Here is a 26,860-nt window from a genome sequence, read left to right as displayed (position 1 = left end):
TTGCCATTAAGAAGCATAGGTGGTCAGAAGTTGTTGCCATTGGATGAAATGTTTGACGTTTGATGGAGCCTAGTGACAGCGTGTGGCTGGACCACCCAGGAACCTGGTTTGTACTATACTATAACATAGAAGACAAACATGACCAAATGTATGGTATATTTTTAGGGTGACACTTTTTTTTTTTTTTTTAAACAAACGCCTACATCTGAAAACAAAGTCTGTTCATTACTGGTTTCATGACTGAAGTCAACACCTGCTGTACATTTCATGGCTGTCTTTCGAAATGTTTACAGTTATCAGTACTTAATCTGAAGACTTTTCATGTCATAAGCTTTATGAAGTGAACTGTCATTGCATTGATAATGTATCTAATTTTGTGGCTCCTAAAAAATCAATTTTCCATTGTTATTCTGCTACCAGTGGCCCTGTCTTTAAATTAGAAATAAAAATGACCTCTGAAATAGCATATGGTCGTAACTGTGTAGTCACCGTTCACACAGGAAGGAAGCAGGCCATTAATTAGGGAGCTGGGAGATTTGTGGGGTGACTGAGCGCTCTGATCTCTCCTAATCACCCAATCACAAAGACCTGATGAGGAGTGAAAGTTAATTACAGGAAGTGTGCAATCATTTGTACAAGAATATAGACGTGACCGTGTGCACTGAGGTTTCTGGAATTAATTTGTCTTGCCGTCATGTACTGGTGTCGAAATCCCACTTGGAGGGACTTCCTCCACAGATCTTATCTTTCATCCAGGGTTATCTTTGAATTCTCGCTAAGTTAGTGTGCTGTAAGAGGATGGTTTCAACACCGCTTTCAGCGCCGTGAATCATTCCCGCCAGTAGTCGGAAATGAGCTCCGTGTGTGCTACGTATACATTGTGAAATGAGGAGAGGCCAGAGTCCTGATAGGTGACACATCTGGACTGTCACACATCTGAGTTTCATTTAGCGGAATTAGGGGAGGGCTTGGCTCAAGCTACATGGAGGAGGCTTGACACTGCCCCCAGGTCAGCACTATGTAAGCAGTGCTAGTGCTTGTATGGCTTACGTTTCCTATGTCAGTTTATGTCAGTTCGATGCTGATTGTCACTCATTACATCAGATCTGACCAACTTACCTCATAAAGTATGACTAAAACGTGGTTTTTGTGGATTCTATTTCGCTAGTGAAAAGGCAGTTGTATTTATGCCACAGTGAAAGCAAAATCCACCTGTATAACACTAATTAATCCCTGAGGGTCTAATAATAGTATATCCGTATGTTTAGTGCCGGCTGTTTTGCTATTATTGCTAGATTCGTAGGACAGATGACCGGACAGGTATGGTCTTTGTTTTCCTATGCCCTATGTTTTGAAATGGCTAACAGAAGAAAATAACCTACACACCTGCACACTGCATGGCACAGATGTGCTGATCCTTATCATGAAAAATTCAACGTGCTATCATGCTCTGCTCTTTTCTGTATAAGGAAACGGCCGGTTTTACATTTAACGAGTAACCTCATAGGTAGATTAGCAGTGTAGTGAGCGGGGCGTTTGTAGTGCAGTATAACACAACTGAGTGAAATAGGAAGGGATGTTTTGTAAAGGATCAGATATGAGGCTTTTGCGTAGGGTGTTCTTTTGTTCTGTGGTAAAGGCACATAGTTGCACCTGCGTGAAAAAAATTTTTTTTTGTTGAAAGGTTATCAGCCCTCCTATGTAGGCTTGGAAAGCAGTTATAAGATTACATACACATGCACTGTACATCTCGTTCAGAAGACCCTTTCATGTGCTGCGGGCAACCGGGAATAAAAACAGACAAGAGTTATGAAACTTTTAATTCCACTCAGGCGTCTGTCTGCACCATGGCAATTGTTCAGATGAAATTGCGCTATTGTGAATTTGTGTAAATTACTCATTACAGCTGTCAGCTTGTTCTGTCTCCTCATTTTATGGGCTAGCTCATCACGATGGGATTAAGAAAACATGTCAGTGTGGAAATTAATCTCCTTGTGTGTTCCCTAATGGAAATTTTTTTTTTTTAAAAATCTGAAAACGTTTGTGTATGTGTGGGGTTATGTTTTCCTGAATGGAACTATGTTATCATGTGCAATCTTCACTAAATGAGCTCAATCATGCACCTGTGGTAGCATACATAACCAAGCAACAAGGTGAGCAGTGCCTTGAGAATGGGGCACACTGTACGTGTAGGTAGACCTGCTTCTTTTGGGAACTGGGGGTTTTATTTTTACCTCAGGTTTGACTCAGAGGAGTCTTTGCGTGCCTGGAGCCGAGGTTCAGAGAGGCAGGCTTTTAACGGCGGGTCCTCAGGGGACGTAAAGTACGCCTTGAGTTCTAACAGTCGATTGACAGTTTGTCGCCGTGTCACTCTGAGTCCCCCCCAGGCATTTGTCAGTAGGGCGAGAGGTATGTGTGTGTTTAGTAGCAGGGAAGTGGAGTATGTGGAGGTAGAAAAACATCTAATCCCTGGATGCTTAAGATGTTTTTCTTTTTTTGCCAATTCTATTGATAAGAGTAGAACTGAAGAGGAAGAGTTTAACTGTTACTGTTACTGTATCACTGCTAGAGTTTTTGTTTGTTTTGGAAGTGGTTATTGGGTGTGCACTTTCTATTGAATTCTCGTTTATGCAATTAGCTTTTTCAAGCTGGACAGGATATATGACATAAGATCCATGCAATAATAAAAAGCAAATCTGGAAAATATTGCACTAGCAAATTAAAGCCACTGAAAGTATGTTGTTCTTGAAGAAATTTTTTAATTTATACATACAATTACTAAACTGAAATGCACAGAGTGCAAGATGGTAATTAGATTTTAAACAGCTTTTAACACTCCGGTTTTATGATTCCTATGTAGTTTTCTGTGCCATCAGGACCAGCATGTTTGAAATTTTGAATAATTAATTTTCAAAAGTGCTTCAGAGGACCTGTTGTGATTAAGTGTGTGGTTCAGGATGCTGTGGTATCTATCACATGCTGTCCAAGGTAATTACTTAATCATACATATCATGCAGATTGCTTAGGTTTAGTGATCTTATACCCCTGTGCTTTTTTACCAGTGAATGACAAGGATATGAACTTTATTTACATTTATTCATTTGGCAGACGCTTTTATCCAAAGCAACTTACATAGGTTACAGTTCTTTACAATGTTATCCATTTATACAGCTGGATATTTTTACTGAGACAACTGTGGGTTAAGTACCTTGCCCAAGGGTACAGCAGCAGTGTCCCAGCGGGGATTGAACCGGCAACCTTTCGGTTACGAGTCCTGCTCCTTAACCACTATGCTACACTGCCGCCCTGTCGGTTGGAACTGGATACCAGTTTTCCCTGTATTCTAGATTATCAGCAACCAGCACAATGAAACCGTACATTCTGTAGGCTAGTAATGGGAGAGAGATCACCACCATGAGTGGACACATCACATGTCACCAATGACTCACTGATTTTCACCAATCATAATGTTTAGTTTTGGACAGCAGCTTCTGCTGATTGGTCCATTTGAACATATTAGCTCCACCCATCATGGGATTCCTGAAGCCTCACTCTGGTCATTGTCCTGTTTCTTGATGTAGAGTTGCTCCTCTACTCACCACTTAACCCCCCCCCCCCCACTCCCCCACCCTAAAAATGCAGAGGTGAGAAAATTCCACAGGTGTTTCTCACAAAGGAGCTTTTTTCCTCAAGCTTTGTCACTTCATGTAACACTTCAAGGACATCCATCACCCAGGTCCCCCTCACTGCAGGTATTCTACTCTAATATAAACATTTGTCATCGTTATGACTCACTCCACGTTTCAGAATGCATTTCATATCCTGAGGGGTTTCAGACATTTGAAGAATCTTTATCATCTATAATTCAGCATGCACAGTGAAGAGGAATCTCCCTGAGTTTTCACAGTGAAATTCGATGAAATGTACTTGACAAATGTTCCACTCAAAAGAGAAAAAAAATCCAGAGATAACTTTATCTTTTCTTATTTGCCGCATCTATGTTGTTCTGTTACAAAGTGCTGTTTAAGATGTGAAGGATGGGTTTCTTCACAGGGTTTTTAAACAAAATCCCCTGTTGGAATCTATTTTTAATTAAAGAGATTGAGAGATAAGATAATTTATTTGGGGGAGTGGCTCACTCTTTCTCAGGGTTCCCCTTCATCAAAGTGTCTCTGTCAGAGCAAAGAGTCCTACCTGTTGTGTTCTAGAAGAACAAAGCTTGTTCTGTTTTGCTCCCCTTGTCATCTTAGACAGAATTTGAAATATTTACCTGCCTGTAGAGGAGCGTGGTGTAAGAGCGTGGCTGTGGACGGTTGTGTAAGAGCGTGGCTGTGGACGGTTGTGTAAGGGCGTGGCTGTGGACGGATGTGTGTTGTTTTTGTCATTTAGTGAACTGTGTTGATGACACAGCCTCAGAGAGCACAGCGTGCTGCTCAGTAACTGCCAGTGTGGAAGTTGCTGGCCCTGGACATTAGGGCCTTTTCTCTGAGAAATGAAGGTGAAGTGCTGGGTAAAAAAAAACTTCAGTAAATAAATAAAGTAGTTGCGTAAGCGGGTGCTCTGGGAATAGGAGGCCAGGGCTATGACGCAGGTTTAGATGCCATCTAAGAGGAGTGCAGAGTTCTGGGAGAGGAGGAAGGCTTCCAGGACGGGAGGTGAGTAACGTGGGGGATGGCTGAAGTAGACACACACACACACACACACACACACTCTCTCTCTCTCTCTCTCTCAATCCTACCACATGTGCATACATATACACACGTGCGTGCACGCACACACACATACACACACACACACACACACATCCATGTGCACAGACACATATACACAAGTGTGTGCACACACCAGCCACACACACAAATACACCTGCGTTCATAGCGTGACTTCAGAAGGTGACTGGACCGGGAACGAGGGCAGCAGCCAGTCCCAGCAGGGTCTGTTGACAGCTCTGTTGGGTGTGAGAGGAGACGCAGATACTTATGGCAGCACTAAAAGTAGTCCATCGGGATCTGTTCTTTGCAGCGGATTCCAGCTTGGTGGGGCGTTGGTGGTAGTGATGAGAGTGCAGGTTGTAGCCAAATGGGGAGGCATTCATTCAAAACCAACCTGCGACAACTAATTTATGATGTCCACCTTCTTCACGTTGTGAGTTCGTTTGCGTTGAGCAACGTAATTCACACAGTTTCAGAGTGGGCCATTGTGTTTGCCTATGAGCCCTGATTGATTCCCTAGCAAAAAGCCCTGTTTTGACATTCATCTCTGCTTTTTAAAGCTCATTTTTTTTAACAGCTCATTTGTCATGTGTTCCCTGAAATAATGTCAAACTGTAGGAAAAACAAAACAAAGGAATGGTTTTATCATTTTGAAACACCACAAACTAGGTCATTAATTATATGTTAGTTCACATGACCAGAGTTTTGATTAGCAGAGCAGGCCCCGTTCTGACAGTACTGTGGCAGCAATCGCTCTCCTCCAAAAACAGCACCGCTAATGGAGCCTGCCAGGACTGGTCCGACTGCACAAGGCAAAAAAAAAAAAATTCCCTCTATGTCATGCAGTGATCAGCAGCAGACCACCACACAATGTACATTACAGCTTATCAGCGTGGGGTTTGCAATAATACTGTGGTTAGGTTTTGATAGCCAGATAAAAAAAGCAAAAATTCCATTACCTGCTTAGAGACATCGACTGCAACTCGATACCCCGCATGGATGTATTTGAATGGCTGTCCTTAGGAGCAGCAAAGGTACTTATACATGCTGTCCAGACATATTGAGAACCTGTATCAAGTTCTATCCGGTTACTATAGATTTTCTATAGATTTTTCTACCTTGTGACATAGGATTCATTCCAAATTCAGGTACCCGTATATTATATGCATTAAGAAGGTAGGTAGGGTTTTGTTAAAAGGTGCACTCTTGCTCCCTTTGAGAGAGTGAGAGATGTTTTTTTATGGATTAGTTGTTCCACGTTACTTGACTTCTTTATTGTGCTTGAAAGAGTAGCAGTGTGACGACTTGATATGTGTTGGCAGAAGGGCAGTGGGAACAGATGGTATGCCTGTTTGGGTTTTAGAGAAACATGCTTCAGAGCTACTCAAAATCATTCTGCCTGCTCAGCAAGTGCGAGCTGTGGACTGTGGACTGTTTTATGAGGGCTTACATTTGATTCAACAAACCAACCACCAGTTGTGTGCGAATGCCCGCTTATGTGAGAGTAATTATAGGGGCTTTGGGTGCAGGGTGTGTGTGTGAGTTTTGTTCCATGTGACCACAGTCAGAAGATCAATCCAGCTCTGTGTCTGAGTGTACCTCTTTGGTGTGTGGTGTGCATGAGTTTCATAAAATAGCTTTGATTTTTCTTAACAACTGTATTCAAATGTTTTGAATTTTATCAAAGTGAGACAAGGAGCACTATTGTGTTCTAAATGGGCCTTAAATAGGAGATCAGTAATGTGATCAGATTGGGTGTTCAATCAGTGGCAAATTGCCTCAATAAGCAAGTACATTTTTTTACTATATGTTTTTGTTTCAGTCAAGATTAGTATGGTTGTTCATATTGCGGCAGCGGTTCAGTACTCATTCGTCTATTAGACTTGAACCATGGTTCTGCAACCTCCAAGTGATGGAATTTTGCTGTGAGAAAAGTTTTAAGACCGAAGAAGAACCTTAAATAGGTTTTGCTTGTGTGGTGCTGTCTACCTTTTAGGATCACTGCATGTAAATCACATGAGTTTCATTGCTGCTGGTTAGCACACCGTCGAAAGTTGTGGCTAATGATAGACGCAAGGCATATGAAGTCATTCTCCTTTGTTTCTCAGGAACACTGAGGGCATCAACATTTGAAAGAAAGACTTTCACTTTTGCTCCTCACGCTGACACGCGCGGGGAATCACGGCTGATTACACGCCTGCAGGTGTTTACCTTTGTACACACATGCGTGCTGTACCACCTCTTCCGTTTTGACCTGATGCCAGTGCCTTACCTTGAAATTGCACACTTCCAAGCACAGCGCTTCTGAGAAACCGCCAGGCAGGATCAGCTGATTTCTCCTGTTATTATCAGGACCAGAAACGAAACCTGAGGCCTGATCACACCTAACTTTGTGTATCATTTAACCTGAATTACAACCTCGTCTGTTGTATATGTCTGCTTCCTTTGTCCACTTGACTAGCAAGCCAAAATGTTAGAGTTAATCATACACCACTTTGTGAGGTCTAGGTTGTAACCTCTCTTACAGAGTACAGTGCTTCCTGGTACAACTGCGAAATGATACTCATAGTGCACTAATTTAAGACAGACTGAAGTTTTGGCAAGAGAACAATGCTAATAACCCTGACCTCAGGATTACCTTTGGTTAGCATATGCGGTTTCCTTGTGTTGAGCGCCATTTAACAATACATAATGATTTCCATCAATGAATTCTTTTTTCCTCAGGGTCATTTAGTTAGGCTTTAGCTTGGGTCAATATTTCACTGTGGGTTAGAAAACAAAACATGTTGTTCTTATGAAATTCACATTTTCATTATGTTTAAATGTTTTTGTTGGTGTCCACCACAATTTCCTGTGTGTAATTTATTGGGAAGTGATTTTGGTCTCTTATGCTGTCACTGGTAATGTAAGCTATTATACATTGCATTTTATTTTGTAAACGGGAAGTCCTGTACTGCAGTGTTGAGATATCACTTTACCATGTAGTGAAAAGGTCAGAAGTAAACAGTTTGGGACAAGAGTAGAACAGAAAGGTTAGTGTCTCTTCTGCTGCGTTTCCCTTTGCTTAGGTGGTCAGATGAGATTTGACATCTATCTCCACAGGTTAGATCTTGTTCTGTCAGCCTAGATAAAGAGCACATGCAATGCTTTTGGGTATGTAATATACAGTATCTTCACTTGTTAAGGTCATGGAAAGAGCTTGCATCAGTAGTTTAACAGTCATGGCAAAACCACAGGACCTGTGCAGAAAGTAAATTATGGAAATGTAACCTTTGACCTTTGTGAATGCTGGTTCGTGATGCAGGACTCAGGAAAGGACAGGCTAGGTTCCATGACACAGGAAGCAATCAAGCAGTATGACACAGGAAGCAATCCTCTGCTCTTGCCTGTGATGAAAATCAGTGAGTGAACTTGCTGTTGTTTCTTTCCCCATCCATGCAGATATCTGGAGCAACCTGCGAGCTGCGTGTGTGTATTCGCAGAGGCTGACTGGAGGAGACTGGACTTCTGGGGGAGTTTCATGCTGATGTGCACGATCCCTGCTCATACAGACCAGCGACCCCAGCAGCAGAGAGCGAGGTAAAGAGCGAGAGCCTCTCCGTCGGTACGGAGAGAAGGCCTTGCGTGCAGAGAGCACGGACCTGCCTTGACGACAGGAAGCAGAAACAAACACACACAAGAAGAATTCCGAAAAAAAAAAAAATTCATGACTTCCAAAAAGTCCTGAAAAAACAATCACTGCAAAGCTGGTTGGTAGGCAGGGCCAAAGGAACCATGAGGACTGCGCGTATGGATTGGCTCCCTCTCCTGGCCTCTGCCCTCTTATTGGGTGGTTTTATCCAAACGGCCTCGGCGGACGACGATGTCACTCCACGCCTGAGCTTCTCGTACGGTAAGTGAAATCCGCCCTTTTTCGGGAAAGGGCCTCACTCACCTCTCCCTGCGCTCTCCGCTCCGGAACGTTCTTTGCTCTAGTTTTGCTCCCATTCGTGCCTTTTTGTTTGCAGAAGGTGCGTGTGGTCAGCACTGAGTGTAGAGGTGGCTGTGTCTCTGTGTGCTCTGGCCCCTGACCCTTCAGAGAGTGCTATCTCCTGCTGGGACGCGGTTGACGCCTCTGCCTCCTGTGGCTATTTTTGATCTGTCAATAAAAGCATATCTTAGATGACCCGGTTTGTCTGGCACTGCTGGGAGTGGAAGCTGTGCTTTCAGGCCTTTGTGCCTGTTAAATACTCTCACACTTGCTGAAAAGCAGAAGCTGGCCCTTGACTTGGGTGAGATGAGCTGGAGGTATAGACACATGCCACTTAAACACAACAGTTATATCACTGAATGTCTATTATCACTTAATTTAAAAGAAACTGAAACCAGGCAGTGTATTTAGCTGGACCTACTGAGCTTTTAAAATCTGCCTTGTTGTGAGCCATTCTTATTATGTGCATTTGTTACATGATGTCCTACTAAAAACTTTCCCTGGTGTTATTTTTGCATTTTGTAACTTTCTTTCCCCCGCTCCCCAAGAGAAGTTACAGTTAAATGTGAGATCCTATTTGACATATAGGTTGAACTTGATAAACTATTAATATTTTCCCAGTGATCGTTGAGCTGTCTGGGTTTAGGATGTCAGAGCGAACATGTGTCGGCGGAGTTCCTTCCTTGGACACAGACAGGTGAGATCGTCTGTGAAATGGCACTTGCGGAGATGACCAATCTCAGCTGTCGGGGCTTGTGCCATCTCTCTGGCATGTCATCCGTTATATCCCTCAGCCTGTTCTCCGTCTATTTACCGCACACTCCCGTGTTGCGCTGCGTTAAAAGGTTATTGGCTGCAAATCCGAACCATGGCTCTCCTCTGTGAATGGAAGTCTCATTAGAGTGGTTGCCTCGGGTTTTAGCAGCTTGCTGCTAATTCCAAAGGTATTAGGCGAATTGCTCTGTTAGTCATTGAGAACAATGGGGGGCAGTCATCACAAATACTGGATGGTCCTGGCCAAGTGAGCCCTGCGGTGCCTCTCGGCTGCTAATAGCACGTTTGGAGAGTTCAACCCAGTGCAGCGGTTTGTCTGTTAGGTAAACTGTCGCTCTCCACAGCAAGAAACGCCGGGGGGATGGAGGTGCGGGGGGGAGAGATCAGTGGAAATATTTTTTATCACCTCTACATACTTGACTTCATTTACGCTGGATTATTGAAAACAGACATGACAGACGCGTGCGTTATTACAACTTGCGATCGCGTGCTGCTAAAAAAAAAAAAAAACTGTGCCCTAATATTGTGCCTGATTGTGAAGAAAGAGAAGCAGTGATATGCGGCTTGCGGTGCAGTGATTTCGCAGCATGGCTAATTAACTGATGTGCAGAGCAGTGTGAAAAATGGCAAAGAGCACGTTGATTGAGACTGGTGCTGATGCCGTGCTCTGAAGAGGAAAACTAATGGATGCTGCAGATGCGTGCCCGTGGTGATTACGCCTAATGGAAACTTTGGCCGTGTAAAGCCCTCACCTTCAGAATTGCAGGCCTGGCCGTGGTTCAGCAGCCACCCAAGGTCATTGAGACCCAAGCAAATATTAAAGTGGGGTGGCAGTGTAGCTTAGTGGTTAAGGAACCGGACTCGTAACCGAAAGGTTTTCGGGTTGGATTCCCAGCTGGGACACTGCTGCTGTACCCCTATAAAGTATCCAGCTGTATAAATTGATAACATTGTAAAAACACTGTAGCTGATGTAAGTCGCTCTGAATCAGAGCATCTACTAAATGCCAATAGTGTAATGTGAAATGAATCATAAAAATTCTCTTCCGTTTATTTCTACAATGCTTTGCATTAGACGGGAAGTCGTTGTTTTTTAGCCAGAGCTTCATTGCAAGACCTTGGTCTGTATTGAAATAGATCTCAGATCTATTTTTCTTGTGCTACCTTCTGCCAGAAATGCAAAACCCCAGCCCATCAGGTGGTGCGGGAGGAATTTAATCAGCATCAACAGTCAAATCGATTTTCACATCGCATCTCTGCTGCCCTTCAGAATGGAAGACGTGCCCCTTATTCTCCCATCTTGGACCGTCCCAAACTTTTTAATAAGAGCCTTGCAACTTTTTATTCATGTGCAGTTCTTCCCACTTACACAATGCATCCCCTTAATGTGGCTGTGCCGCAACACTTGCTGTTCTTGACTCATGAAACCCTCCTCTGATTGTTAACAACAGGTAATCTCTCCCACCTGCCAGCTTGCACAATGAGAAACCAGCACCGCCAGGATGGAGAGCTTTTCAAAGACGCACCATAAATCGTTCAACCTAAAAATGTCACCGGCTCCAAAATACATTTCCCTCCTCCACTTAAATAGTTTTGCTTTAGGTTGATTTATGGGTCTTCAGTTATAAAATATTGCAAAACAAAGCGGGTATTTGGTAGTGTTTGACTCTGTGCAGCTTGTTTCAAACTCTGTCCACTTCCCCTGCTTCTCCATCTTATCCATGCATAGTTTTACAGAGGGAGCTGTGGAATCAGTTCCTTACAATCAGGCTAACCTTACAGTGTTTATTAGCTTTGCCAATGCCCTTACCAAAGGCTTGAGTTCTTACATATCAGCGAAATGCACAGCTGAGGCTGAGGACAGCTGGAGATTTACTCAAGCGATTCAGGTTAAGTACAACAGCAGGGCAGATGCAGTTGGAGAGAGCTTCACTGGTGCGGTGACTTCCAGTGGCCAATGTCCCCATGTCTCTATCATGGAGTCCAGGAGATCTTCTGTCCCTCTGTGGTGTAATGGTTAGGAAAATGGACCTGCAATCACAAAGATGCAGGTTCAGACCCTCTGCTGCCATTTTACTTTAGAGCAAGGATTTTACATGTGAATGGTTTCGGCAAATACACACCTGCATACCTGGACAGCCTTCAAAGCTGTGCAAGTGTGTGCTGTATGTATACTGCAGTAGTGTCATGTTGCAGTTAAGGTTCAGGATGACGATGTGAAGCTAACAAAACTACTTAGGATGATGATGGTTATGGATATGATGTTGATGGTGATGAGACATGCAAAGTGGCTTCAGAGGTAGCGCACTCCTGCATCGAATGGCCCTGCATGCCAACCGTAACGTCAGTCTGAATTTGCCGTCTCCAATGCCTGGGGGGGGGGGGGGGGGTCTGTCCACTCGTCAGCCACATGTAGGAAGTGGTAGTTTCCGTCTCTGCCTGACTGGTTCACTGGCCCTTTCCTGGAAAGGCTTCCTTTCTTCCCCTTCCCCTTCCTCGTCCTATCGACGCTTGGTCTAATCCCGCGTTCATAATCAACGCACGTTACCAGTTCTCATTATGTGGCTGACTGCCTGCGGAGGGAGGGCGGTTTACGGTCGTCCCTCCTTTTGTCCACGACTCAAATGCAGATTGCTGTGCGTTTGAGGTGGCTATTTTAACAGATGAGCCATATGCATCCGTCTGAGCTCAGTAAGTCAGCACACATTTATTGAACAGCTTGTGCCACGGCTCAGCACAGCTCATGCCGATGTGATAGACGTAGCCCCATGCTAATCACAGCCAGGCTGGTGGTGGGCTGGCTGCGGCAAAGTAGGAAGCTCCAAAAGCACTGAAGCTCCAGAGCGCTGAAGATTTCGTCGTTTGCTTTGTCCTTGTCATACAGGAGAGTATGCGGGCTCCTCTGGCCGTTCAGGGGGAAATAAATCATGATGACAATCTCTTCCAGTGAGATAATAAATCTACCACGCGTGTGTGTATGGTGTATGTGCCGTGCGGTTATTGTGTTAGCCTTCATGCGTGTCCGATGCGCCGGCCGCGTCTGCTCTGTGGATGTGGGTGAAGAGGTCAGGCGCTCCACTCGCAAGGTTTTAGACATGGTCCAATGGTCAATAAAAAAAAAAATCCCAAGCAACGACACGCACAGTGGCAGTGAAGGAGTCCCCATCTGCAGAAAAACTACTGTACATATTCAGAGAACAATAGACTGTAATTACAGTATAGAAATGCCTTTTTTTAAATTTTATGGACCTTTGATGCTCAGACGGGAGAAAGGTATATTTATCACCTGGTATATCATGCATGAGAGCTGACTCTGCTCAGGAGAAGGGATTACGGTGCGATCCAGAGAGATGTGGGAGGAAAGATAAACACCACCAGCTCCAATCTTACGTGTTTACTCGTGCAGCCAAGGACTGTTTTTCTAACCTTTCTTCTGAGGTGACTCTGGCGTGCCGTTTGGCTTGTGTGTATAACGGCATAGAGACAGCACTAGAGCAGCACATGGCAGCATTGGGCGGCAGTGTGGCATAATGGTCATTTACCAGCTTCCTGTGCCTGATCAATACTCATCTGTCCAGATGGTGATGTGGAACTCACTGCCTGCCAGCCTTTCAAAAACTTTCAAAAAACTTAAAACACACTTGGACCCACTTTAAAACACACTTACCATAGTGGTAAGGAGCAGGCCTTGTAACCGAAAGGTTGCTGGTTCAGTTCTCTTTCTGGGGCACTGCTGCTGTATCCTTGGGCAAGGTATGTACCCCAGCGTTGCCTCACTAAATATCTATTTGTATAAATGGATGAAATTGTATGTAAACTGTGTGAGTCAGTCTGGATAAGAGCATCTTCTAAATGGCAATAATGTAATGTAATTTAATGTAATGTAGATGCTGTTTGAGTAGGACTTCACTGATGCAAAGCTACAGGAATATTATTCATACTGTGTAGCATTCAAATTTTCTCCATGTGTGGGAGTATTTGTAGTCTGAAGCTGTAATGCTAGTAGAGCTATAGTTATTGCAGTTGCATGCTAGTTGCGGTTTTTCACAACACGATGAAAGAATAGCATTGATCCTGATTTTACTGCAGTTTGCAAGACCCGTTTACTTAATTCTTTTTTTTTTTTTAACAGCCCCAGAGAACTGGTCGTAAATCATTCTTGACAGTCCTTTATGTAAAAAAAAAAACCCTTTATTGCCTGAAAGTGTTCATATTCAAGATGTCATGTCTTGGCTTTCCGACAGTTCCGCCTGCTGTCGGGGAAGAGCCCGGAAATCCAATTTAGCGAAAATGCTGAATATAAGAGGAATTACATCAAGTGTAAATTCAATCTGAATGTTCCCTAACTGTGTAATGAGGTCAAGGAGACGTCTGAGGATGGCCAAGACTGCGGGGAGTGTGTGGGACGTGTGTGGGTCAACATGAGGGATGGAGATAATGCTCAGCAGACGCGCCAGGTCCTGTGTGTGTGTGGCGGTGTCCCGAACGAGTGCAGGGTCAGGTGTCCCCCAGTGGGAACGCCATCCAGATTCTCTGCCTCCTGCATGTTGCAGGGCCCCAAAGTTTGCAGTTTTAAATCCCAAGCAGGGTACTGCTATTTGCCTCCTTGAGCGTGGTGTATCATGTGTAGTGCTTCGGTAAATATCCAGCTGTATAAATGGATACTATGTAATGCAATGGTGATGTCTGTGAGTGAGTGAGTTTAACTCTTACTGTTTAGGACCTTCAGTCCTTTAACTTGTGTGTCTTTTTTTTTCCACGCTTCATCTCCCAGTGAATCCAGTCCTGGTTTTCTAACTGTCTGTCCATGACCCAGCGCTCTCAGCATCTCCGTGGTGTTCTCGGGAACACGCTGTCGTTTGCGTTCGGCCGCGCGCCAAAGACTAACTCTGGTCTGCTGCTAAACAATCAAGCCTCGCAGCTGACCTAACGGAAGGCTCGACGGGTCCCCTTTGACCCCAATATCTTAATCGTCTCAAGGTGACTCCCCACCCCCCCTTTCTCCTCTCTCCCCCCCACCCCTTTCACATTCTCTGCTCCCTCTCTCCTTCCCTCCTCCTTCCAGATAGGCGTGTGTCCGCCCTGCCTCTGCTTTGCACCCTTCCGCCTCTCACTCATTGATTTTTCGTACCTCTTCTTGTCTGATGCGATTGCACAGATAGGAGCCTGTCAGCGACAGGGAGAACCACGCTTGCGTTCACTCTCGCCTCTCAAGCCGTCGAGGTGAGCGCCAGGTGGCAGCAGCCAATAAATGCATCCGTTTTTGTCTGTTTCCTCCTCCTGAATATTCAGGTGGGTGCAGGTATGCCCCAAGCATCCTTCTGGGGTTCCTGCTCTCTGGGGAAAAGGTGGCCTCATTGCACCAGTCTGGATGAGGTGCTGGCCCACACCGTACAAAGAAAGCATTTACAGCATCAACATCCTTGTCCATGGTAATCTCACTGGCTTTGCTTTATTTAGAGAGAAGAGCGAAGAATGACCAGTGTGCTGAGAGAAAAATCATAACAAACACACCGGCAACATGTCTTAGTTCCAGGGTTTGTGCTTTCAAAGCAGAGAATCTGCAAGTGCGTGTAAAAAAGTCAAGCTCTCTGTGGATCAGGTTGAAGTAAAGACCTCTCTTAATCAGGTAAAAAAATGAGCTCTCTGTTAATCAAGTAAAGATCAAGCTCTCTGTGAGTTAGCTAGAAGTACAACACTTTTAATGAAGTAAAAAAAAAACAGGCTTTCTGTTAGTCAGGTGAGAGTAGAGTTCTCTGTTAATGAGATAAAAAACAGGCTGTTAATCAGGAAAAAAAGTACAGCTCTTTGTTAATCAGGTAAACAAACAAGCTGTCTGTTAATGACACAGAGGGGTGTGTGTGGATGGAATAGTGAGATGAAAGGGGATGTGAGGGGGGAGGCTGGTGCAGGTGGAGGGAGAGAGCGGATAGTGTGTCTCAGAGCCCTAAGGATACCCGGTCCCTCCTCACCCGTGACCGAGTGAGCCGGTCCTCCCTACCTCCCACACTCTGCGGGCTGCCTGCCCGGGCAGCGGTGACGCTCTCTGGAGTGGATGCCATCTCCCGCCTGCATGCCCGCAGGGCGCCGTAGCATCAAAGCGCCATCGGAGAGCGCAGACACGGGTAAACATCCCAGCTTCCCCTGTTTACGGTCATTACCGCGTGCCAGCATCAAACGTCTGACTCGTCCCGTTCCACCTGCCCCCGCAGCTCCGACTGTCTGTGTCTTTGGAGGTATGCAGAAGTATTTTCTGCAGAGTTAAAAACAATACCATCGCTAACCCGAATTATTCTGTGTTCTGTCACCTTGGTAATGTGCATAGCCGTTACAAATTATGTTGGATGTGAAGTCGCTGCAGTTATTGTTCTGCTGGAAGAGTTTGTGAAATCCGATATTATTGGATCCAGCATAGTGGGTTTTTTTCTCCTACTGTAAGCCGTGTGTGTCTGGCAGCTGCTTTGGTGAATTCTGTTGACTTTGTTCATGGAGTGGCCCTGTCTCTCGTCGCCTGACACCACACTGTGGAAGTGCGTGGGGTGTACAGCTGTCACTCATGCTCAACGTTGCCCCCATCTGGCAACCATGAGCACAGCTGACATAATCCTGTTTCTATAGATGCCCCATTGGATATTTATTCACAATACAGGGAGAAAAACTATGGATCAAACATGCAGAGACTGCTGCTAAACTAAGCCCCATAGTATATAGTATATATAGTATAGTATATAGTATATCTACATATAGTAGATACACTATATAGTCCAGATATGTACAGTAGGTTTTTTGGATGGTTTTCATTAAAGCTTGTTAAAAGCCCTTCAGGTTGTGCAGATGGGAATGGTGTTTGTTGAAATGTGTGTTGTGTTTTTGGAGGGGTGTGAAGGTATGCTCTCTGTGTGTCCAGGTAGGTGAGTCCAGTCAGAGATGAATGTCTACTGTATAAGGCTGTACCCAGCTCTTTTCAGCTGATACCATGTCTTCGGGCCTATTGCCAGGTACCCCTTTGTTTGAAATGGCCTCTTGCCATATGATTTGACTTACATTGCTTTTGAAAGTATGGTCTATGATTACACGCAGTCCCTCAACCTCAACAAAAAGAGCTGTTTTCCTCTCTGGCCAGTGGTTGGCATGATAGATGTGAAATGAAACTCTGTCCAAACAGACAAAGCATGTTCCATTAGCCAGCGAGAAACTGTCACGGATGTGGCCCGCAGGATCGATATCATAGTTACATCATCACTAAAGGAACAGTGAAAAGACACGCCCGCAGTTACCTAGGCCAAAGTAAACAAAAAGAGAAGGAGTGTCTTATTTTGTATGGTTATGAAATACCAATCTTTTTGTTCTTTCTCACCATTGAAACTTCTGTATTGTTAGTTGTTAGTTGAAAATCCCAGGTCCCATGAGACAACTTTAGGCCTTGAGGTTCCTGTGCCAGAGACATCTGTACTTATACTGTAGTCGCTGTGGTCCACTTGGTGATCATTGTATCTTGTCAGAATCTTGTAGCTTGTCAGCTTCCAGTGCCAGATTTTGTTATAGTCCCATTTTTCCACGGGCGATTCTGGATCCTAATTTACAGTCAGACCTGGGAGATCCCACTGCTACAAAATTAGCAAAGTTTCCTTAAAACCAAACGTAATTAATTCTGCCCTAAACGGATTAGCGGGCGAAGCGGAGTGGATATATCAGTCTGTTAACTAGCAGTGCTGTTAGAATGAGATTTAATTGCATGATGATGTTAATGGCATGAGACGTGCGGCCGTTCCTCCCAGAATGCTGGGGGCTGGAAGCGTTGCAAAACTCGGTTCACATCCTCGCAGTGCTGGGGGAAGCCGGAGAGCGCCGCCCTGTTGGCCTTTGGATCACTGTGGAGCGTGGGAATATTTCCGCCTTCACAGCTGTCTAGGACCCGCGAGGAGTGTATGTCACCAGTGGTCTCCCCTTCAGGGTAGGAGGGTTCCTGTTTTGGCTGATTAAACAGTAGCCTCATGAACACACTCTGAGCACATCTGCAAACTGGGAACCCCTCAGCTGATATGTACCTGTGTCAGACCACAAGCACATCAAGGACACAAGCACATACATTAAAATCACACATGTCCGGGAGAAAATAAGGAAGGCTAGTGAACTACCATCTTATTTTCCACTGTATGTGTTTATACTGTTTCATTTGGCCCATGTACAGACTAACCTTGTCAACAGCCACGCAGTGGTGGAGACAGGTGGGTATGTTGCCAGGCTAACAGTGTAATTTCACAGAAACATATTTTAACCTGGTATGTCTGTAGACTTGCTTTATACTGTGTACCATACCGAACACTAATAGGCATATATCTGTGTTTTTTAAACCTTATTTATGTACAGCTGTAGAAAGTTACATTTAATGTTTCAGTTAATATATATTCGTAATAGAAGAAACATGCAGGAGATTTTAACAGGGAACAAAATATCACAAAAATGCGCGCTGTCGGTTTTGAGTGTAAAAGACATTAACAAGGTCAGTGCCCAGCATGAACTACAGTTTGAGCCAAGTTTGAAACACTTTTAAATGCGGGAAGGTGAGATCAAGAATCCTTTAAAAGCGGGAAAAGTTTTTGCAGCTCAAAATTGAATCCCTCACTCCTGTGACATATTTTATCTCATAGGCGAGGCAACCACTTGATTGCTTTTCTGAAATGCGCCTGAACTTTGACCCCTGTGGCAGTCACACGAAAAGCCCTGCACAGCACCCCACTCTCAGTAGAATGTTTTTCGCCCCTGGAACCCCTGCTTGTTATTCGCATGCTGCTGTTCCGTGAGGGCACCCCCCTGTGATTAAAGTGGGGGGCAGTTTCGACAGGAAGCTTCCACTCAGAGCCTTTGGCGGTGGGGGGGGGGGGGGGGGGGGGGTAGGGGTTGGGGTGATGACAGACAAGTCCTGATAGGTTAGTCCTCCTGGGGGACTTAGGAACTGTTGTCAGGACAAAAGATGAGTGCAGTGAGCAAAAAAGTTTGTGCACAGCGCAGTATAAGTGAATGCTGTACTCATGAACTGGTTAGGCAACAGATTAGATCATACATTAATCAAAATTTAATTAGCACTCCTCTAAAGGCTTTATTCAGAGGTTTATTAGAAGAGACTTGCAGAAGTATCCTTGTGAGCAGCTCGTGGCTTGGCTGGATTGAAGTGACAGTGGTCTTGGCTAACGAATCTTTGGCTCTCAAAATCATGTTTAAGATAAATAAGTTGATTTTTTTTTGCTTATTTAATTAGAGTGGCAACATATTACTGTATACCACTAATGATTTTAAATGAAGAAAGTACTTTAATTGTTTTAAAGTCAATTTCAAAGTCAAAGTCAGTTTTAAAAAAAAGCATTTCCGGGAGCCTGTGTGAAATGTATCTGTGTGGTTTTTTGTTCCATTAAAGCATTCTGAACGTTTTTGCTGGCTGTACTTATTTGCCCTGTGCGCTGTTTGTGTGCCGGTCCTTTTCCCGGCTGCTAACCCCATGGGCACCCAGCTTTCACGCGTGCTTTCCCAGAACACTCTGGGTTCCGGGGCCCGTCGTCATGGAGTCTCCTCACCCCAGGGGGCTGACCTCAGATCCGGGGGGGTATGAACACTGCAAACCCTAAAATAGAACTTTGCGCTGTTTGCGGTAAGCATGACGCTTTGGGCCATAGAAGGCTCTGTGGTCTTGACTTGGGGGGTGGGGGTGGGGAGGGTGGAGTAGCTCTGTGCAGCAGAGTATATGTATTACATACATTATTATACGCTATTGTCATTTAGCAGATGCTCTCTTCCAAAGTGACTTACATAGGTTAAAATTGTTACCAATGTAATTGTTATCCATTTATGCAGCTGGATATTTACTGAGGTAATTTTGGTTTAAGTACGTTGTCCAGGGATATAGCAGCAGTAGGAATTAAACCAGCAACCCTTTGGTTACAAGCCCTGCTCCTTACCACTGTGCTACACTGCCTGTGTTTGTATCAGTTGGGTGGCCATGCTCAAACCTCTCACATAATGATGGGAAAATCTTGTAACCAGCACCATGTTCCTCCTGTGCGATCCTGTTTTATTAATAACTTTTCATTAAAAAAAGCCTTAAAACAGGATAGTGGAAGTGATCCAACACATTTTACAGAGGTGCGGGTCCCTGAAATTAGGGTTTTAATCTACCTTCATGTTTTCAGGTGTGGAAAATAGGATCTCCCTCTTTTCTTTGCTACAGGAAGGCTCCACTCAGCAACAATCCAATAATTATTACTTTGCAGATCTTTGATTTTGTTTTTTTTTTTTTTTCTCATTAACATCTGTTCTGCAGAGGTCTGTGTGAGAGCACTTCCAGTTCTTAAATTTGTTCCAGATGGAAGAGTACGTTAAATACAATGATACAGCAAACTGTAAGATATGGAAGAGCTGCTATTTAATTGTGCACAAGATGTGGCTTGCCCTGTTACAGCTGTCCTGCTTTTTATCCGCCTTTTCTCCCATCTGCCAAAGGCCCCTGGCTTGAAATGTGGTGGAGTTTTTCTTTCCTTTATTTTTTTGGGGGGAACATATTGTAGAGCTTGAATCTTTGGACATAGACATCGTTAGGAGTTTGTTACAAACATTTACTTATCCAGCCCGTCGCAAAGGAGGGCTCGAAGGGGGCTGCTGTCGTAGATGGTCCGTGACACTGAATCGGAGCGCCGGGTTGTGTTCACTGATTTCATGTGGCAGATTGTAAACGTTTGTATAAGTTGCTGAAAAAGTGGTGCTTGCGACTCTCAGTTACAAGGCAAGGCGGCGTTTGGACAGAGAAATGCGACAGGGCTGAAGATTGTGTTGTGTGATAAGTGCTTTTTACATCTGATTACATGATGGAAATGGCAAGATATTGCTGATATGTGTAGAGTGATAGCAAGGGAGAACACGATAACAGACAGAATATGAAAACATGAAAAGTTCAATGATAAGAACGGGCTATTCAGCCTAACTAGCATTTAGCCAGCAGTCTGCAGTGTGTGTGTGTGTGTGTGTGTGTGTGTGTGTGTGTGTGTGTGTGTGCGCGTATGTGTGTGTGTGTGTGTGTGTGTGTGTGTGTGCGTGCGTGCGTGCGTGCGTGTATGTGTGTGTGTGTGTGTGCGTGTATGTGTGTGTGTGTGTGTGTGTGTGCGTGCGTGCGTGCGTGCGTGTATGTGTGTGTGTGTGTGTGTGTGTGCGTGTGTGTGTGTGTGTGTGTGCGTGCGTGCGTGCGTGTATGTGTGTGTGTGTGTGTGTGTGTGTGTGTGTGTGCGTGCGTGCGTGCGTGCGTGCGTGCGTGCGTGCGTGCGTGTGTGTGTGTGTGTGTGTGTGCGTGCGTGCGTGCGTGCGTGCGTGCGTGCGTGTGTGTGTGTGCGTGCGTGCACTATGTCAAGCCTGGGCTTGAACACTCTCTGTGGAAGAAGTGGAAAGGTCTCTGCTTCCAGTGCCATTCCTGGTGAACTATTCCATGCATTAATAACGATCGGAGTAGCATTAATGTAAAATTTACCCTTAGCTAATTGTCACCTTTGTCATCTTGCTCTGCTGACAGAACTTGTAATAGCATCAGTGGTCTCCTTTATTAATCCCCTTTCAAAATGTGAAAGCCACAGTAAACCCCCCGAGTCTCCTTTTGGTGAGACTAAAGAGATTATGCATGTTAAGACTGAAGAGATTTCATGGACTGTTGCCACAAAATGTGTTGCCATATGTTTCGCTGACATGGAAATTATGTCCAAAAAAACTTGTTTAAATATGAATGTGGTGATTTAGAGAAAATAATCATGTGCATATTCAGTGGAGAGTCAGTTAGAGACCTGTTAAAACCTGTTTTAACCTAGCCTTTTGTTTTCCTTGACTTTAAATCACTGTCATTTGCTGAATGGTTTCAGTCTATGACAAAATCACAAAAGTGCAGGTCGTGGCATCTTGCCCTGTAGTCACATTGAGGAGCAGTCCAGTCCAGCACCTGCTGGCAGTTAAAGCATGCTGTCATGGTTTTTGTGGAAGGATTTGGCAGTAAAAATGTTTAAATGTCTCCTGTTGCCCGTGATACGTTGCTGACTGCAGCAGTGTCCCCCAGGGCCCAGGAATGGCTTCCATTCTGCTGCCCCATGAGACGGGCGGCTGTCAGAGATGCCTGTGTTTTACACTGATCTGCCCAATTTACTTTCACACACACACACACACACACACACACACACGTAGACACATTCCTACATACACATGCAAACACACATGCACACACATACAGTCACATACCCACATGTGCATACACATGCATGCACACTCACACATGCACACACACACATACACACAATTGCACTCTCACACACATACATGCACATGCATGCACACACACACACACATGCACGCACGCACACACACACACACACACACACACACACACACACACACACACACACAGACCAGCGCTTGGTTATCTGAGTGTAGGTATTATATTTCAGTGTCTCCTCCACATTGTTTACGCTACTGAAAGAAGGGGGGAGGGCATGCACGGGGCAAGTCGTATCTTATCCGGGTTCTGTGATTTTCGACCCGCAGTGGAGACACGTGTGTGTCTGCAGCAGAGATGAGTTTGGCTGCTCTGCACCGAGTCTGCAGCCCTGTGAGAGTCACTGATTTGACACGAGGCGTCAGGAGAGGGAGAGGGATGGCAAGAGAGACTGACTGGGAAACAGAAGAGAGAGAAATTTTGAGAGAAAGAAAGTCAGAGAAAAGTTGAGAGTGTTGAGAGTGAGAGAGAGAGAGAGAGACAGAGAGAGAGAGAGACAGAGAGAGAGAGACAGAGAGAGAGAGAGAGTCGGCCTGGCTTGACAGGAGAGATTTAGGTCCTGCTCTCCCAGCTGTAAAGTCTTTGACCCCTCCAGTGTTTACTGGAGTTATGGGAAAAGGTGCCAGGCCTGGTAACCATCGGCAACGGTCTGTTCTCTGGTGGCTGCTGCCCTGATTCATGTCACAGAGGCGGCTCTGCTGGGTTCAGGAGCAAACTTCTGACTGCTCCCGTTTCGGCTGTTTCCGTGGCGCACTCCCACAGTTCTGTAGGTTCGTGTAAGGTGAAGCTGCTCCAGCCCCCTCCCTTTCATGCCTCATTGAATAAGGCAGCTGCCATGGTAACCCATAAAATACACCCCGGGTCACTGTTGCCGATGGCAGTTTGCTGGTGTGTCTTATGGGGGGCGGGGGGTGGGGGTGGTGGGGGTGGGGTTAACATCTGCCTCGGCTTTGTGCACAGAGTCTGGTGACCACACGCACACACAACCTCTGGCACACTTACAAGCTCAAACAGGCGTCTGCAGACGGACTCGTGCAGGGGAAAATTACTACATTGCAACAGGTGTCCTGATTTGGAGGTCTTATGTAGTGGACTGCACTTCCAGACGCCAGAGACGAGACAGGGATTTTGGCCGAGCTGAGCGTTATTATTGCATCTCGCAAAATGGATCAAGAGCCCAGAACTATAAAAATCTGAATTCAGCGGGCCTCAAATGAAGTGTGAATTACTCAGAGGAACTCGGCCAATTATGCCTTAAGTATGAAAAATTGAAACGATTAGTTAGCGGGAGTTTCAGGATGCTGCGTGGATAATTGTTTGAAATATTGAGCTGCTTGCTAGTTTATTTCTTCTACGGGCTGTGTAATACATCCACTCTTGAAAATTCAATTTGTGTTGAGAGCGGAGTGGAAAACAACAGGTGAATCACCTGTGAATACCGGGGTGGAAAGGGGCCGAATGTAAACACTTCTGCTCTCAGCTCTTATCGAGATTGCAGTTTAAGAAATAACCCTTTTGTCTTTCTCTTTCTCCCTCTGTCTCATTGCAGATGCTAAGGAGAGGTCGGCTAAAAGATTCTCAGCTGAAGGGGTGTTGAATTACACCTCCCTTCTCCTCAGTAAGCAGGATAACAGGCTGTATGTGGGAGCCAGAGAGGCACTCTTCGCCCTGGACCTCTCTGATATCAGCAGGGAGAAGCTGCAGAGGAATGTGAGTGTCTCTGCCATCTGCTGCTCCTGTGTGCGCGGCTTGGTGTTTGAGGCCGTTCAGGTTAAGCCCCACACTCTAGGGGGCCACTCATTGGGGACTGAATCTGCAACCCCCTGGGCACAAGCTGAGCTTCTGAGCAGTAACAGGACATGAATGGACACACATATGTGCACACGAGCGTGCACACACATATGCGCGCACACACACACACACACCACCCAGCCCTACAGCAGTCGTGTAATAATACAGTGGGGCCTGTTATTTAGTGTGCTGGCTGGAGGGGCTTTGCACTGTCATTGCCCTTAGTGTGGAGCCTGGGCTGGTGTCACGCACAGCTCCACAGTACTACCTCTCCATGGCAGACACATGCTTGGTTCTTTCATGTAGAGTTTTTCCCCATTAAATCCTTGTGTTCCCCTGGCCAGCTGACATGGAGCACTCCAGAGGGGAAGAGAGGACAGTGTGGCTTCAAAGGAAAAGACCTGCAGGTGAGCGAAACGGAGACGCCCAGGAAACGAGCCTCTGCTTTTCCCATTGTAACGTTACAGAACAAACAACTTGCACGTGATTTGGCATGGCACAGCTGCGCATTAAATCCGCGAACAACGCAGACCGCTTTGCTTTTTACATAAGAGGAATATTTTGGTAAGATTAGTAGAATCTCTGCATGTTGACGTAGCTGTGCGCTGAGTCGATCTGAAAGGAAAGGAAAGGCACTACATGTTCTTTGAGGCGTTGTTCTCACCATGCAAGATGGAGCCTGTAGTAGCTCTGCTTAGTCTGAGCAGAAGGCGGTTTTAGCACCACAGTCAGATTACTCTGACATATTTCTGCTTGCTATTTTACTGACGATGCAGCTCTACAGAAAGGCATTTCATTGTATTGATTTGTGTCGGGCTGGATGGAGCCCGGGGTTGCGTCGAAAATGCCCTATTGGCTGGGTGTCAAAAGGGAGTGCCAACATCACTCTGAGAAGCGTCTCTCTCGGCCGATATGAATATTGTTTCCAGACAGCTCAAAAGCAGTATGATTAGTTTGAGTAATGAGAACGCTGGCTTGGAGAAAAGCCCTGATGAACTGGTCCTCTGTGTATCCCTCTGGCACATGATTTATTTTTTATGTGATAACTTATTTTTATATCCAGCACTGATGTGCTCCTCTCTCGTGTTCTGTGTTTTTGTTTGCTGTTGTGGTGACCGAGCCAGACTGACTGCTTCAATTACATCAAGATCTTGCTGCGCCTGAACAGCACCCACCTGTATGTGTGCGGGACCTACGCCTTCAGTCCCATTTGCACGTACATTGTAAGTGGACCCTTAAACTTCTTCGTACGCTGTGGGTTATGGACAAACTACCTCTGTACCACTGTGAAATTTAACCTCCCTCAGCCAAAATGCTGAGGTTTTAAAATGATTTATTTGTTCGTTCAATCATTTGCTTTTACCTCAGTCTCCACCCCGGGAGCTTAAATCTGTGTAATTCTCTGGAACCGGTCTCTTTCACTGCAGCTGTATATGTGAAACTCTCTTTTCCAAGCATTACCAGATGCCCGTGAGACTCTTGAGGAGTCTGCAGGGGTCCTGCTTCCTCAGAAAGGAAAGTAATTGGAAATGCAGAGTTTTAGGAGGGGGTAGAGAAGGTTTTGCAGGGTTATCGACACCCTGTACGCTGATGCTGTTCAGAGCGATGCCTTTCAGGGGCTAAACTGGAAAATAGCATTGATTTCTCAATCAAAGGGAATCGACAGCACAGCACAGCTCCTTATACCTGATGTTGAGTGTTAAAACTTCCCCATCACCCCATCCCTGACTGATTATTGCATTTTGGCACGGGGTGGAGGGAGCATGGTTTCCCAAACCAAAGCTCACCTGCATCTCCCAAACCAAAGCTCACTTGCAGCTGGTGAAGGGTTAATGCCATTGTGGGTTTTTTTTTAATAATTATTATTATTTTCAGAACACCTCCGACTTCTCCCTGGCAAGGACGGCTGCGGGGGAGATCCTGGCGGAGGATGGGCGCAGTCGCTGCCCCTTCGACCCCGAGTACAAATCCACCGCCATCATGGTCGGTACGTGCCGCGTGCCGAATCAAGCGCCTGGCGGCTGTACGCCACGCCGGAACAGCTGCGGGGCTGCAGCTGTCACGTGCTCTAGCTTGGTGTCGTGTCTTGACGTCGTGTCTTGTGTTTCAGATGGCGAGCTGTACGCCGGCACTGTCAGCAACTTCCAAGGGAATGAGCCAATCATCTACAAGAGCCTGGGCGCTGGACCCGCCCTGAAAACGGAAAACTCGCTCAATTGGCTTCAAGGTGAACACCGATACCTAGGGCAGGGGAAAATGGCAGAGCGACTGGTTCTGGTGAAGAGGACCTAGTCATTTTTCCCCACAGTCAGCTGCGTGAGCAGGAGCTGTTAGGGACTGTAATGTGCAGAGGGAGAGGAAGTGAAAAGACAAGTGTATTACACGGAACGAGACAGCCGTATCAGGCACAGCACATGCATGTCAGACAGACTCCCTGCTCTGTGCCAGCGTGGGGGAGCTCTCGGCTAAACCCCGCCAATTACAGCCCTTCTGCACTGATCTCAGTTCAGTGGAACACATTGCTCAGTGCCAGCAGAAACATCTGAGCACAATTACAAAAGGCTCTTTCAGATTCCCTGCGAGTCTGCAGTCCAGTCAACATCTGGATTATTGGCCACAGATGTAAGGATTATGGATTCTGGACTCATGGTTTCAGATTGTCCTAGAACACAAATGTTGACTGAAGACTCAGAGAATATGCTGTGATTGTGAGGAAATATTGGATGTTCTCACTGAATTTCCTCTCCTTGTTGTGGCTGTTCCTCTAGACCCGGCCTTTGTGGGATCTGCTTACCTCCAGGAGAGCCTGCCCAAGGGCAGCCCGGTTGGAGATGATGATAAGATTTACTTTTTCTTCAGCGAGGCAGGGAAAGAGTTTGATTTCTTCGACAACACCATTGTGTCACGCATCGCTCGGGTGTGTAAGGTGAGTGATGCTCCAGCCCGGCTTTGCAAAGAAGACAAGGATCTGTCCCCGGCTAAGAGGGATGCACGAGTCCCCCATGTCACTGTAATAGAACCTCTGTGTGTGTGTGTGTGTGTGTGCGTGCGTGCGTGTGCATGTGTGTGTGCTCGTGCGTGTGTGTGTGCGTGCGTGTGTGCGTGTGCTCGTGCGTGTGCGTGCGTGTGCTCGTGCATGTGTGTGCTCGTGTGCATGTGCATATGATGGAATTGAGTGTATGCTTTCATGTGTTAATATGTGTGTGTGTGTGTGTGTGTGTGTGTGTGTGTGTGTGTGTGTGTGTGTGTGTGTGTGTGTGTGTGTGCTCGTGTGCGTGTGCATGTGCATGTGCATATGATGGAATTGAGTGTATGCTTT

General features: G+C 45.6%; 1 protein-coding gene across 3 annotated transcripts in view; it reads left to right on the top strand.

Annotated features, from left to right (window-relative positions):
• Positions 1-26,860, top strand: part of LOC118782141 (semaphorin-4B-like) — a 67,349-nt gene that overhangs the window by 27,160 nt on the left and 13,329 nt on the right. For all 3 annotated transcript variants that reach the window (XM_036535412.1, XM_036535410.1, XM_036535411.1), the window contains exons 2-8: positions 8,154-8,604; positions 23,300-23,460; positions 23,886-23,948; positions 24,666-24,764; positions 25,417-25,528; positions 25,652-25,768; positions 26,310-26,467. In XM_036535412.1, coding sequence (XP_036391305.1) covers positions 8,487-8,604; positions 23,300-23,460; positions 23,886-23,948; positions 24,666-24,764; positions 25,417-25,528; positions 25,652-25,768; positions 26,310-26,467 — 828 coding nt within the window. In that variant the 5' untranslated portion in view covers positions 8,154-8,486. The remainder of the gene's footprint in view (positions 1-8,153; positions 8,605-23,299; positions 23,461-23,885; positions 23,949-24,665; positions 24,765-25,416; positions 25,529-25,651; positions 25,769-26,309; positions 26,468-26,860) is intronic.

The sequence above is a fragment of the Megalops cyprinoides genome, chromosome 8 (assembly GCF_013368585.1).
Source record: "Megalops cyprinoides isolate fMegCyp1 chromosome 8, fMegCyp1.pri, whole genome shotgun sequence".
In the NCBI taxonomy this organism is placed as follows: domain Eukaryota; kingdom Metazoa; phylum Chordata; class Actinopteri; order Elopiformes; family Megalopidae; genus Megalops; species Megalops cyprinoides.
Note: the sequence above shows the minus strand (reverse complement) of the source record. Positions and strands in the feature narration are given on the sequence as shown.